Raw genomic sequence first — 14,868 nt, 5'->3', positions numbered from 1 at the left:
TTTAAAGTGTGGCAAGATAAATGTTTTGAAATTTTCCTGGTATGTCTGTGTTTTTTGGTTTTTGTTTGTTTTTTGTTTTTGTTGTTTGTTTGTTTGTTTTTAATGGCTGATATTTCTTTCATCTTTGGATAGAAAGAAACACCCCATTGAGTTAGCAGGCTGCAGGAAAGAGATGACAGAACAAAAATGAATGGAGAGAAAGGAGTCTAGGAAATGGGAAAAACTCACAATGACAACATTTTGGAGAAAGGATATGATAAGGGAAAATGAGGCAAATGTCCTACTCTTGTGAAGATAGGGACTCCCTGGGCTGAGAATGGAGGAGGAAGGTCAGAGGTGGCTGGACAAGGGAGCCGGGCAGAAAAGGACACACAAATGAGTGCAGAGCAAGCATCCTGAGACACTCTGCTTGCCCCCACGCAAGCATGCATCTCCAGCAGCCAGCACTTCACCCGTGACTCCCCAGCAAGAATGACACTCAGGGGTGTCCCATCCAACTTATTCTGCCTCCACTATGCCAGGACACTTATAAGCCCTGAGTTGTGGATGGCTCCAACACCTATAGGGGTGATAATGGTTTGAAGGGGGATCCCCTGAACCTAAACTTCACGGGAAGAAACAGAACAAGCTCAAAACTCCACCAGGCCAGAGGTTTTCTGCATATAATTTCTGTCTGAAATCATGTGCCTTATCTGGACCAGGTGCATTTCACTGATCTTAGAATTTTTTCTTAGTAGCTGATGTGACTACAGTGTACGGTAACTTCAGGCGTGAACACATTCTTCATCCACCCTTTCATATGCTTCAGACTAGTGTGGTCTGGTCTCAGATGAATTCAAGGCTGCAGAAAAAGAACAAAGTTCTCAGATGGTTCCAGGAGTTGTGCCCACATTTCCTTAAACCACTAAGGTGCCATCCTAAGAGAAAATAGCATCTGCCTCCTAGAGTCAATCTTCAGACTGATTGCATGAGTCAAACAAATGCTTAGAAGTTCATGATCAGTTCTCAGTAATGAGAAGTAATAAGAAGTAATAAGTAATAAGAAGTTCATGATCAGTTCTCAGTAATATCTAGCTAATTTTATTATTATATGTCCCTCCTTATTAGAGAGGTTTGAAGACAAACTCCCATGACCTCTGAAAAAGGATAAACTAGTTTACCTATTGACAGTGATTTTAGCCCTAGGTTTAATGAGCCATCAAAACTACTGTTGAAAAATAGGGAGCTTTACAGTTTTGAAGAATAAGTAGAATGCCTCGGAGAGGAAGGGCTTGGCCAAGAGACTTGTACAAATATCCCCCAGGAATGAGAAGAGAAGGGTCTGGGGACCCAGAGCAGCAGGGTACTCAGATCAGATTCTTGGCAGCACCATGATAAGGCCGGGAAATCCCAGAGTGGCATGTTAACTGAGAGACAGGAAGGGAACCCCAGGCCTCTGCATTCCATCTTGCTCCAAAAAGCCTACCAGGAACAGCAGGAATCTTTAGGTCTGATGTAGCTCGTGTAGGCAATGGGGGTCTCCCCCGTACCTGTCTGGATAAGTAACTAGAGATCAAAGGGCCCTTTCAGCTTCACCTCCACCCTCACTGTACCACAACCACAACCACACCCACACACACACATACACACACACACACACACACACACACACACACACACACTCCTTGGCCAGATTAAAAATAGGGAAACTTTATCATGTATAGCAGATATTCTTAGTAATTTGTGAAATGGGACTATTCCCTAATTTTATTTTAAGTGCAATTTTCTTCCAATTTTGGGATATTTTTGTTGTTCTTATTCTGTTTAAGCAGATTTCAGGACACATATAGCCCCATGACTTTTACCTAAATTATCTTAATTGGATGTAAATTCAAAGCTGAGCTTAGGAAGTCGTCCAGGGACTCTAATTTGCTGAGACATATTCTTGGTGTGAGTTTTGTTCTTAGAAGGTTTGGAACTCAACTGCAAGTCTCCATGGGGCCTGCTTCAAAGGATTGCCAGACAGGGAAGCTTCCATACTTGCAAGAACACCCGAGAGGTTATCCCTTTTCAACAACCAAACATCCTTTAATTTGCAAGAAATAAATTCTACATGCTTGTGAGGAAATTAGAGAAGGAGATTGAAAGTTTACTGAAATAGCAAAAAATAAACTTTAAAAAAAAAGAGTCAGGGTAGGAGACAGTCAAGCAAAGGACCTTGAAAGATGGAAAGGGTTTGTCAAAAGAGAGAAAAAGACAAGATTCCTCATGGGCTAACCTACAGCTGCAGAGTTGGTATAAGTATTCTTGATGTGCAAATACTATGGCATAAAGTAGATAAAATTTATCAGAAGTTGCTGAGAATATGGTAAGAAGCATGATCACCAAATTATAAATTCCCTGCAGTGGCATTTTAGGGGAACACTAGAAAGGGACAATAAATGCTCATAAGACTAGAATAACAAGTAGAAAGTGGTTTCAGGAGAAATTCAGTCTTGCAGAGTGTGTATCAAAAGCAGAGAAGCTGGCAGAAGGACAAGCATGAGCAAGGAATGAAATAAAGGGGGTACCTTGTTCCTTCACTGAGTGAACCCAGCCCCATGGCCAGTAGGCCTCCAGGAAACACTTGCAGCCCAGGAGCTATCCATCATTCATCAGCTTTTGAGAAAATATACCCAGCTCTGAGATCATCTCTTCAACACCATCTTTCCTTCTTGAGTTTAGTTTGACCTCCTCCCTCACCATCAAGCTATGGACTAATGCTGCCTAGTAAAAAGGGTCATTCATGTCCCCGATCCTCTAGCTATCATGATTCACATTAGTGAAGTACAAAAGGCAGTGACCAAATAATGGGAAACAAGAACAAGAAGAGATACTCATAAAGCAGCAGATTTCTGTGACGATGTGGTCCATGTCAGCTGCATGTGTCAGGCACCACCTTAATCACTAGCATTCCTTGGAAAGAAGTTCTCAGAAGGCAGGGCCGGGCCATCTGGTTGCACAGTGCCCTCACACTCCATTCAGAGATCTCAATAACAGCTTCAGCCCCCAAGCTCACTCCCTTTGTCTGCTCACGGTATTTGGATTCTCCTTTTCTCCACATTTGTTTTGAGGAGAGGCGGAAGGACGGAGGTGCATCCAGCACAGATTCTCCCTAGATCCCAACGGGATGCCTAAAATTAACCTGTTACCTTCTGGGCAGTGGCTTAGATCTCCCCATGTGAGAGAATTTTCCTTTCATCTGTGCTTCAAATTCCTGACAAATGTTGTCCATGCTTCAAGTGTCTTACTGGAGGAGGCCTGTGGAAGGGGGCTAAAGGCAAGCAGCAATCCTTCAAACAGCCTGATGCTTTCTGAGTCTCAGGAGAAGTCTACACAATGTTCTATTAAATCCTGTTTGTTCCAGAGAAGTAATGGAAACAATCCAATTGTTTAGTAATATTTGAATGGAAAATAAATTAGTTTACATGTATTTGATGGCATAGTATCAAATTGTTAAATGGATCTTGATCCATATGATGGAACCGGATAAATCTTGAAAACATGTTGATTGAAACAAAATACATTTCATAATGTTATAACAATCATGTAAATAAATATTCACATGAATTCTAAATATTGCTATGGATATATACACGCAAGAAAATAATTAAAACATGGACTGGATATATGCAGATCTTTGATATTAGTTACCTCTGTGCAGGGGGGCAGTCATAAAATTTATGAAAAACAGTTATTATGAATTTTAAAAGTATATAAGATGCATTATAATGAACTAAAGTTCTTCATGGAATACATTATTTACATTTGATATAATCATTTATCTAGGAAATTCAAAATAATCCACAGGTAAAATAGTAAAAACTAATAATATAGTTCACCAAGGCAGAGGGTTACAAGATCAAAAATTAAAAAACCAATCAAGTCCCTCTACAATAGAAATAGCAAATCAGAAAAATGTAAGGGAAAATACAATGCTATTTAAAATAGTACCAAGGGCTATATAAAGTATTTAGAGCTAAAAATACATGTAACATAACGCATAACTAAACAGCTGTGTATGTTTAAATTCTGCCCAATTCAAGGTTAAAAACAACAATAAATGTTAACTATTATGATGCCCAGGCTTCATGAGAAAGCACTCTCTTCTCAAATAGCAGACAATTAAGTGAGGGGGATGCAAAGACACACAGCATTCTAAATGTCAGCTAGCCCAGACCTTTCGATAACACACAAAGCCAAGGCCAGAGAAGTTAAGTTCCTTGATCAAGGGCCCAATGTCCTGACTGCAAGACTAGCATTTTCCAGTAATTCACAAGACACAGTCAAAATTAGTACCTTGGAGGGAGAAAGTAATTATATAAATTATGTAATTACTCAACCTTAAGTGAAGAAATAGCTAACAAAATTCCAGATATTGAGAGAGAATTGAAGTGCAGAGTTTAAAATTTTACTAATCCATAGGGAAACTGCAGACCATTTAAAGTATTTTGTTACACAGTAGTGATAACTATTGAATACTTAGGAGAAATGCAATCTGGTTAACAAAGTCGAGAGCCAACTGCAGGAGAAAGGAACACCTTTCTCAAAATGTCCATCAATGAGGGGATAGTTAATTATATTATGATTTGTTACTGGAAGTAAATAAATTACACTTGCTTAAAAAATGGGATGAATCTATATTAAAGATTCATGTTAAATGTCTATATTAAAGGCATTAAAAGATCTTCAACAAAAATGTTGATTTAGATTACACATAGTATGATACGATTTATTAATCAAAACACTCTGTAAAGCTACATATATCATATAAAACAGCTATGTATGTAAATACATGGACCTAAGATCTTGAAACCAAACAACAAATAATCAAAATCTCTGCAAAAGGAAGTAGGCTTGGGAGGAGAGTAGGGATAATTTGAAGGGGACTTTAATTTTATTTTTATACATTGATTACTTTAATATCATTTGTATTTTATGATGATAATATTTCCATATTGCTCCTAAAATTTAAAAATATATAGCTGGCCCCGTCTCTACTAAAAATACAAAAAATGAGCCGGGCAAGGTGGCGGGCGCCTGTAGTCCCAGCTACCCGGGAGGCTGAGGCAGGAGAATGGCGTAAACCCGGGAGGCGGAGCTTGCAGTGAGCTGAGATCCGGCCACTGCACTCCAGCCGGGGCGACAGAGCGAGACTCCGTCTCAAAAAAAAAAAAAAAAATATATATATATATATATATATATATATATATATAGCTGGATGCTACTTTGAAAAATTAACTGAAATATTTTTTATCACTTGTTTGCTGCTGGATTTTTCCCCATCCAGTCAGCTAAGCACTTCAAGTTCATTGCATTAGGAAGATAAAGACCCAGCAGAAACAAAGGAGAAAAAAAGGAAAATTCTTGGCTATGGAATGTCAAAAGCAGAAACCACAGGAGAACAGTAAAGACTCCTGTGAACAAACAATAAATCTCACCTCAACTCTAGAAAGATTTCCCTGTACTGGAAGGTCAGAGAAAGGGAGAAAAGTGTTGAGGGAGAAAGGTTAGCATGGCCAGGGACAAGAAAAACTACTTTAAAGACTATATGTCCAGGAAGAGAATCAGCATCTACAGACTAGCCAGCCTGCACTTGACCTGCACTCCAGCCACCATTCCCAATCACAGACACTCGGAGAAACTTAGAGAACTCTGCCTGCAGCTCGGTTGGAACCCATTCCATTAAGAATTTTACGCCTGCAGAAGAAGCAAGAACTATATTAGATCCTCCCTGTGAACTCTCCACCTTTCAGAAACCTAAATGCTCCTTGTACTCAAAGGAGAAGAGGGAAGACTTGGAAGATCATGTGGAAGATCTGGGTTGCAATGGACATGCCTGGAAGTGTGGCATTTATCTCTTCTACCATATTCTATCAGAAAGTTCTGCCGCATGGTCCCACCTAACTGTAAAAGAGGATAGGAAATATACTTTATGTAAATGCTCAGGAGGAAAGCAAATACAGATTTTATAGGCATATCACAGTGCGACAGTCCCAGATGGCATATCAGTATGGTGTGCCCAACTAAAAGCATCTTCAACAATCATGACATCACTGTTTCATAAAGTTCACATTTGAGAGGTAGCTGACTCGATGACTATGGGTCCCTGAGTAGGACTTGCTATAATTCTTTTGGCTATCCCCTCATGTTTGAAAGACAGTTGTCATACCTGTAGGCATTACACCTTCCAACATCTACCTTCAAAGACAAGAAGGAAGGGGTCAGGGTTTTTCACCGTGAGTCACTCCCTTTTTATCAAAGAGGAAAATCTCTGCCAAATGGTCCCCAGCAAACTTCCCCTTACTGCTTATTTGGTAAAAATCAATCACTAGAAAAGTGGAATGAACCAATATGACCAGCTTTAATAAATCAAGATTCATCTCCTGGGGCTATGCCCAGTAAAGCTCAAAACCTGAACAAAATCAGAGTTCAGCTAGCAGGAAGCAGAGAGTGATATTAGAACATGATCTACCAAAGATGGTAAGTGAAAAACACAGATGAAGAGGTAGAAATCATTCCAAACCTCTCAGTCTTTGAAATAAACTCACTTACTAAAAAGCAGATTGAATATTGTGAATACAGCAAAACAGTTCTTAGACAAAAAGCATATTAAAGCAGACTAAATAGAATTTAAAGCAAGAAAGGAATTAAGAGAGAAAAAGTGCAGGGAAATATTTGACAATAAGAAAATCCACCAAAAAAAGTACAAAACATTAATTTTCACGTGACTTGTAATATAGTTTCAAAATATATGAGCTAACTCTGTACAAATAAAAGGAGAAATTGACAAGTTCACAATCATTGTAAAATATTTCAGGCTATACCAGAAACTGGAAGATCGGACTTAAAAATAGAAAGGATAAAAAATATTTGAATAAAATAAAGGAGACTGATTAACAGATATGCATATGAATTTGAATCCAACAGAGAATGCACATTATTTTCAAGTATATATGAAACACTTTTTAAATCGATTATGCACCAGGTTACAATAAAACTTTAGCAACTTTAAAATGTATTCCTATGTGATTCGCAGATTAAAGACAATATCAGAATAGAAATTATAAAACATTTAAAAATAAACAACAATGAAACTATAACACAAAACTTGCAGAATACTACTAAAATGGTATTTCAGAAAATTTGCATAGCTTCATATGCATTTATTTAAAAATAAGAATGATTAAAAATCAGTAAGTTAATTGTTCAATAGATGCTGGAAAAAGAAAACATTGAGTAAACCTATAAAAGAAGGAAAGAAATAATAAAGGCATGATTAGAAAATCTAAAAAAGAAAACAATACAAAATATCAACACTACTAAAAGATTTCATTTTCAATTATTAAAATAACAAATCTCTGGCAACACTAATCAGCTGAACGAGGATAATGCATGCTGGGCTTCACACCTAGGTGATAGGTGGATGGGTGCAGCAAACCACCATGGCACACGTTTACCTATGTAACAAATCTGCACATCCTGCACATGTATCCTGGAACTTAAAATAAAATTAAATTTAAAAAAAAGGATTAAGTGAACCCCCATTCCACAGAAGCTCTTTCAGGGATGAGAGGAAAAAATCATAGCATAGGAGATAGCTAATTTTGTTTTAAAAAAAAAAAATGGACAAGGATAATGTAAGAAAAAAAATTATACTCTGATTTTATTTTTGTCATAAAAATCCTAGATTTCTTAATAGCAAAGTGAATTCAACAATTCAGTAAAAGCAAACAATAATGGTAAAATGAGATTTATTTCAGAGACGCCAGGATGGTTCATCATCCAAAAACCTACGATGAATTACACAAAATTAACAACTAAAGGAATGAAATTATCTGAATAGATGCATCAAACCCACATAAAATTCAACAATCATTCTTACCTTTTTAAAAAAATTAGGTTATTTTTATGGTCACTATTCTTTTATATTGTATCAGAGGTCCTAGCCTGTTCAGTAACAGAAGAAAAATAAAAGTGCTGTCTAGAAATAACAAGGAAAAAACTAATTCTTTTTATTTGTATTAAATATGATTGAATATAGAAAAATACAGAATACTATACAGAAATACACCTAAACAATTTCAAAAAGGTTGCTAGATGTGAAATGAAAATTTAAAATATGCATCAGTAATAACCAATTCTAAACTATAATAGAAAAAAATATGCCATCTAAGGAGACTGAAAAGAAGATAGCTTGGACCGCATTGAATAAAAATTGTATATAACATTTGTGGAGAAAAGCATTAATCATTATTGAAGAACAGAGAAAGAAAAAAAGTACTTGAACAAAGGAAGAAATACACAATGACAATTACTACTAAACTGAAATATCTATATACTTCAGCACAGCAATGGATGTCTGGGTATACATCCTAGAGAGAGACTCACACTCTATGGTAATAGAGGAAATTTGGATGCAACTAAAATTTCATCAAAAAGATAATAAATTAAAAGTTGGCATACTGATAGAATGAACTATAATACAGTAGTAAAAATTAGTTAACTACAGATATGTGTATGACAATGGATAATCTGAAAAACCTGCTTTTTAATAAAAACAAGGTGCAAAGTAATCACGAAGTACAATAGTATGTGAAACTTTCAAGATATTCAAAACATTTTATATATTTATATAATAGTATAAAACATGCACAGAAGTATTAAAAAATACTCCAAATCCATATGAAAGGCAATGGAACAGGGGACTATGGCTGTATTTGTAATCATTTCTACTTCAAAGCCATCTGAAGTAAATGTAGAAAAGTGCTAAGCTTAATAAAGCAGTATGATGGAAACATAGGTATGTAGTGGAGTTTGTCATGGTCTCATGTGAAATGTGGCATCCAGCCTTGAAAAAACTGTCACACAGAAGCCTAATCAATCCCAGGAGCCTGGGTATTGCTGCCTCTGGAAAAGGCTGGTAGATATCTTTAGTGCTGGTATAAAACTTCGTTCACAAACCACTAGATAGATAGACGAAAATAATGAACAGGGCTGGGCGCCGTGACTCACGCCTGCAATCCCAGCACTTTGGGAGGCCCAGGCGGGTGGATCACTTGAGCCCAGGAGTTCGAGATGAGCCTGGCCAACATGGTGAAACCTTGTCTCTACTAAAAAAAATACAAAATTAGCTGTGTGTGTTGGCATGTGCCTGTAATCCCAGCTACTTGGGAGGCTCAGGCAGGAGAATCACTTGAACTCAGGAGGCAGAGGTTGCAGTGAGCCGAGATCATGCCATTGCACCCCAGCCTGGGCAACAAAAGTGAAACTCCATCTCAAAACAAAAAAAAAAAGAAGAAGAAGAAAAAGAAAAAGGAAAAGGAAAAAAAAAATAGAAAATGATGAATAGATAGTTAGATTAATTTGTTAATTAAATAATATATCCAGGGAAGGTTTGAAACACAAGCTTTATTACATATGATGTGTACATGTTAGACTGAGTGCTGGTCCCTCATCTCCTTCATACCTTGGGCAGTCTGTCTGCTACTATCTCCATGGCTCTTTCTTCTCCCTGAAAGTGAAGAAAACAATTGAGGCAGAACAGGAAGAGGCAAGAAACAATACGAGCATCACTAGTCAGTTACCCTTCACCTTTGTTTTAAAGCTCAGAGTCATGCACCCCCACGGTGAGTTCGTTTTCAGATCAAATGCAGTAAAATGAAGGTTCTGAAACATTTCCAGGTCTCTTGGTCTCTCATGAGGATGATGTTGTTACCTCTCCAAATTCCCCTTTTCCTCAAGGGCTATATTCATGGGCTGAGGTGAGGTCCCAGCTCAGACCAAAGGCTCTCAGACTCCACACCTCTGATCTTGATGGCAGCCTGTCCTTTCAGGCCAATCCTGGCCCTTGAGGTTAAGCTGAGTTTTCTCTGCCTTGAAGAGCTGCAGTACCTCCTCTTAGAATTGAGGACAATCATGGAGACATTGAGAAAGTTCCCAGTCAATGCTCTTCACCTTATCGTCTAAGCAAATGGAGGACAATTCCCCCAGAAGCACCAGGTGCACCACAAGTTGATGCAGCTGCAGAGCCGCCAGGTGACCCAGTGCATCCCTGCAGCTCCTTCCCTTGGATTCCTCTGGGCCCTCATGACACAGCCTCAGAAAACTGCAAATCTCACTCCTTACCTCTTGCAAGAGAAGGCCACACCATCTTCCAGGATCTTCTGGCCCATAAGTCTCAGCTGCTGTGTGAAAATCAAACCAAAGAAAGACATTTCTTAGTTAACATGACCTTAGAAATTCTCAGAATTTCCTGCAGGAGCTGGAAAGGTCAAGACAAGTCCTGACTTACAATCAAGACTTTATTAGATGCCTAGGCAAGAAGCAGGGATCCCAGTTATGTCCCCTTCCATTGTTCCCTGAGCCAATAAAGCCCCCAAATCTCCCTTACAGAGACCTAAGCCTGAACTGGGGAGAGAGTACTGGCTCAGGGAAGCCACTGCTCCCTCAGCGGTCCCACGACCCAGCCCTTGCTCACTTCCTGTCCTTTGGAATGTCCTTTGGAGAATGAAACACACAGCCTGGACATTGGCTCCAGGATCTCCTCAGGCCAAGGTCTTCCCCTGTGGGCTGCCCCTCCTCCTTCTTTGCTGCTGGTTCCTCTTCCTCCTCCTCCTCATTTCCATTCTCCTCCTCCTGCTCGTCTTGGGTGCTCCCTGATTCCATGTTGCCTGTCAGCTGAGCCATGGTGAGATGAAAGACGTGGCAGCTGAAGCCCTCTCTGATCCCATATTGCACATGCCCCTGGAGGGTTTCCACGGTGGCAAACACCCGGCAGCAGGCCATGCACCTGAAGCCATTCTCCACGGTCACCAGCCAGTCCGGAGTCTTGGCCCTGGGTGTCTCCTCAACAGTGGGTGAGCCTGGCAGGCTGTCTGATTCTGTCCTTTCCTCATGCTCTTTCTCCTCCCCACCGGGCTCACTGTCAGACAGGAGATTTCGGGTGGACACATCGGAGGGGGGAGTACCTACCCTCACAGCCTCAGGAAGGGTCACTTCCTCCATCCTTGGCTGCTTCTCTAAGGACTCCGAAGTTTCCTCTGTCTCCCAGGAGACAGCCACACCTTTTTTCATTTGTACCTGCATGTAGTATATTTTCATGCCCCTTTCCTCTTTGTTTACACACAGAGAGGACACACAAGTCTTATAGGACGAATGGGATGACAAGGAGACATGTTGTGAGCAGGGAGGAGTCTCTCCTCGTTCCTGAACCTGGGCCAGGGGCGACTGAGGCTGGGGGCTGTCTCGATGTATTCTCTGGATTCCTGGGGAAGGAAATTAGAAACATGAGCAGATGCATGGGCCATGCCAGGAGCTGGGGGAACATAAGTTGAATATGTGTGGTGCAGGAGAGAGGGACTGTGGGGTGATGCAGCTGTGTGGTGAGCTTGGTGTTTGTTGTTCATATTGTGGGGTAGTGATTCTAGTGTCACTTGTGTGTAGGGATGTTGCTGGGGTGTCTGTATACAAGGGTGTGGAGTATGGTGGTGAGGACTGCAGCTTACGTGGAACGTCGGCAGCATGTGTGTGCAATGAGGATGTGAGTTGGTGCCATCGCTGACATGTTATTTGTGGAATGTGGGAGGTAGTGTGGGAGAATGGCACTGCAGGTTACACATTTGTGTGGGATGTGTGCAGAGAGTGTACCTGTGGAGCGTGTGGCTGTATGTGGGAGGTGTGTAGGCCTGAGCTAGAGTCCTGCTGCAGTGCTGGAGGCCTGGGCTGAGGAACTCTGTTTTTCTCTGGAAGGCAAAGTCAGAGCCCAAGTAGTTCCGCTGAAGGTGCTTAATCTGGTCCTGTGGCCCTACACCCCAAGAGCAGACTTTCCTGGCCTCTGCTCCCTGACTGCCTGACTGCACACCAGGGCTCACGCTCTCCTACACTGAGCTCATATCCATGCTCTTCTAACAGCTCTGTATCTTGCCCAGACACCTCTGCAGAGCTCTGATCATATCCAACTGCCCTGGGTTTCCTCTTAGCCTCATCCTTGGATCTATGGGCCTCCTGCCCCCTACCCAAGGAGCCCTGCACCCAAAATGTCCCAGACCTAAGGAGCCCAGCACCCAAAGAGTCTCATACCCATAGCGCCCTGTATCCAGAGTGTCATGCTCAAGGAACCTCACACCTAGAGAATCTCACATCCAAGGAGCCCCATACCCAAAGAGTGTCACACCGAAGGAGCCCCAAATCCCAAAAGTCCCACTCCCAAAGAGTCTTACACTCAAGCAGCACTGCAACCAAAGAGTCTCATGCCCAAAGAGCCCTGTACCCAAAGAGTTCCAGTCCCAAAAAGCCCCACACTCAAAGATTTTCATGCCCAATGAACCCCACAGCCAAGGAGCCACATGCCCAAGGAGCCCTGCACCCTTACCACCGTGGATGAGCTTGCGTGAAGAAGAAACGCAGGAGAAGTATTCGGAGGTAGACGGAACTTCTCCCACCCCTTGGCTCCAGCCTTTGGCCACTCTAGTGGATCCCGGCTGCAGGGCATCCTCTTGGGACTTTGACATTCCTGAGAAAGGTATTAAGGGCACAGAGATATGGTGGATGGGGAATGTTTGTGCATCATTTACCCATCCAACAAATATTTACTGAGTGGCTGACGTATGTCAGGTGTGGTGAACGCACATGGTTTGTGAGACAGCCTTCTGGTGGATACTCCAATATTTAATTACAGCCAACAGGTATTTTGATAGTGTATCCTTAGGGACGTAGGCCTGTGTGGTGACTATGAATACGTCTGAAGTGTAAGAGTGATACACATCAGATAGCCTTTGATATGTGTAGGTTTGTGTGGGTATATTATGGAAACATGTGTCTGTGTCTATGGAGTTTGTGTGCATAGTTTGTGTTTACAACCCTGGAATTATGCAATATGTAACTTTTCCTGATTATATGGTGTGGCTTGTATTTATAATGTACATTAATTCATTCATCTGGCAATATTTCATAAACAGCTACCATGTATCAGACACCAGTCCACTCTTCTAGGCTCTAGGAATACTGAACAAAACAGTCCTTCTTCTAAGTGGACTTTCCATTCTCGACAAGGAAGACAGACACTAAGCAGAAATATTAGTATATCATAGGTTAGCTCATTATGAATATATAAGGGTCACCAGATCTAGCAAAAAAACAGCTGATGCCAAATTAAATTTGAATTTTAGATAAATTACAAATAATTTTTTAGTGTAAGTATGTCCCATGCAATATTTGTCATACTTATCTTTAGTGTCAGTATGTTCCATACCATATTTGGGACACACTCATACTAAAAAATCATTGGTGGTTTATCTGACATTCAAGTTTAACTGGACATCCTGTATCTTATCTGGCAACCCTAATAAGGGGATGGTGGTGAATCTTTGTCTCATCGTGGTCTGTGCAAAGCAGGCCTGGCTCTGCTACACAATGTGTTACAGATATGGCATGTATGATGTGTGACTGGCTCTTAAAGAGGTATTTAGAGATAGTTTAAGGTAGCTGTATTTGTGTGAGAGTTGAGGAGACACACACACACCCCACACACACACATGAAATCTCTGTAGGAAGAAAAGACTGTCACACACATGGGTTGTGTGAGTATGTAATAGAGGAACGGCATGTGTATCTAACTGCAGGCACTGTGTGTGGAGGTGTGTGACTCTTTGTCTGTATCAGAGTACATATGGGCATAGGAGTGACTGTCTCCTGGAATACCCTTAACAAAAATTCGGTACACACTGTTATGTGTATTGAGTGTTGCCCAGGCCCAGGCATGGTGACAGGAAGTTCACCCTGCAGAACCCACCACTGTGCTCCCATTATCTCCAGTCCTCCCCCTCCCAACACACACGCGCGCACACACACACACACACACATACAGAGACAGACAAATTCTGAAATGTGAGGGTAGATGAAGGAGAGGAAAACCATTGCCTTCCCCTTCCTGTCCCAGCCCCCTGCTCTCCATGCCTACTCTTCATGCCTCCATTCCCAGGGCTCAACCTACAGGTCTTTATGACCTTGGGCCTCATAGGCGCTGCTGAGCTCTAACTGGGGCAGAAGCCTGGAGGGCCATCTCTGGGGCAGGCTCCTTTCTGCCCTGTCTCCTGCATGTGATTATCCCCCTTTTAGGATAAGCAGCTTGTTTACATTTAATACCTGCCATTATCATGCAGCCTGGGAAGTAAACTGCCAGCAAGCGAAGACCCTTACCCTGTGTGTCATTTCCTCTGGGAAGTCCCACACTGTGGATTCACAGACTCTGTTGGATTAATTGGTTAATTCGTCCTGCTGAAAAATCAAACCTCCGAGGTTTCAGTATGACGCCATCCCTAAACAAGGGTTTCATCTACTTTCTAACAAGCATTTCACTTCTCAAGATATTTTTCAACAAGGCCTTTAACTCATTGGGCTACTCTTTCGCTTCTGCTACAAGGGGGCAGTGCAACTCATAGATTTCTACCAGCACCCTTCACACCTTCCACCCCAGTCACCCCAGGGAGAGAGTAAATAAAGAGAATGAGAGAAAGACGAGACTCAGGCTGCATCACTGGGTCTCTGTAAGTGGGTCCCCGACCTGCCTGGAGACTGACATAGTTCCAGGTACCAGCAGCCCCAGAACAAAAGTTCTCAGCCCAGCAGGGCTGGCTTTCCGTATCGTGTGCCAGTGGCATCTGGACTTCCTGTCCATCTCACATCCGGGTACCCTCAAGATGGATGTGCCGGCATCAGCCAACAGCCAGGTCTCCCCGTCACTACCGTATAGGTAGTACATTCTCCTCAGTTCCTCTTCCCCAAAGAAGGCTCAGGCTGGCCGGGCGCGGTGACTCACGCCTTTAATCCCAGCACTTTGGGAGGCCGAGG

The 14,868-nt window shown here is 41.6% G+C and overlaps 1 protein-coding gene across 1 annotated transcript in view; it reads right to left on the bottom strand.

Annotated features, from left to right (window-relative positions):
• Positions 1 to 10,150: 10,150 nt before the first annotated feature.
• Positions 10,151 to 14,868, bottom strand: part of FAM170A (family with sequence similarity 170, member A) — a 5,483-nt gene continuing 765 nt past the window's right edge. The window contains exons 2-4 of the mRNA XM_011963688.1: positions 12,392 to 12,532; positions 10,499 to 11,285; positions 10,151 to 10,205 (exon numbers count right to left, since the gene is read on the bottom strand). Coding sequence (XP_011819078.1) covers positions 10,199 to 10,205; positions 10,499 to 11,285; positions 12,392 to 12,532 — 935 coding nt within the window. The 3' untranslated portion in view covers positions 10,151 to 10,198. The remainder of the gene's footprint in view (positions 10,206 to 10,498; positions 11,286 to 12,391; positions 12,533 to 14,868) is intronic.

The sequence above is a fragment of the Colobus angolensis genome, unplaced genomic scaffold (genome assembly GCF_000951035.1).
Source record: "Colobus angolensis palliatus isolate OR3802 unplaced genomic scaffold, Cang.pa_1.0 Scaffold62, whole genome shotgun sequence".
NCBI lineage: Eukaryota > Metazoa > Chordata > Mammalia > Primates > Cercopithecidae > Colobus > Colobus angolensis.
This window is presented reverse-complemented; position numbering and strand designations above follow the sequence as displayed.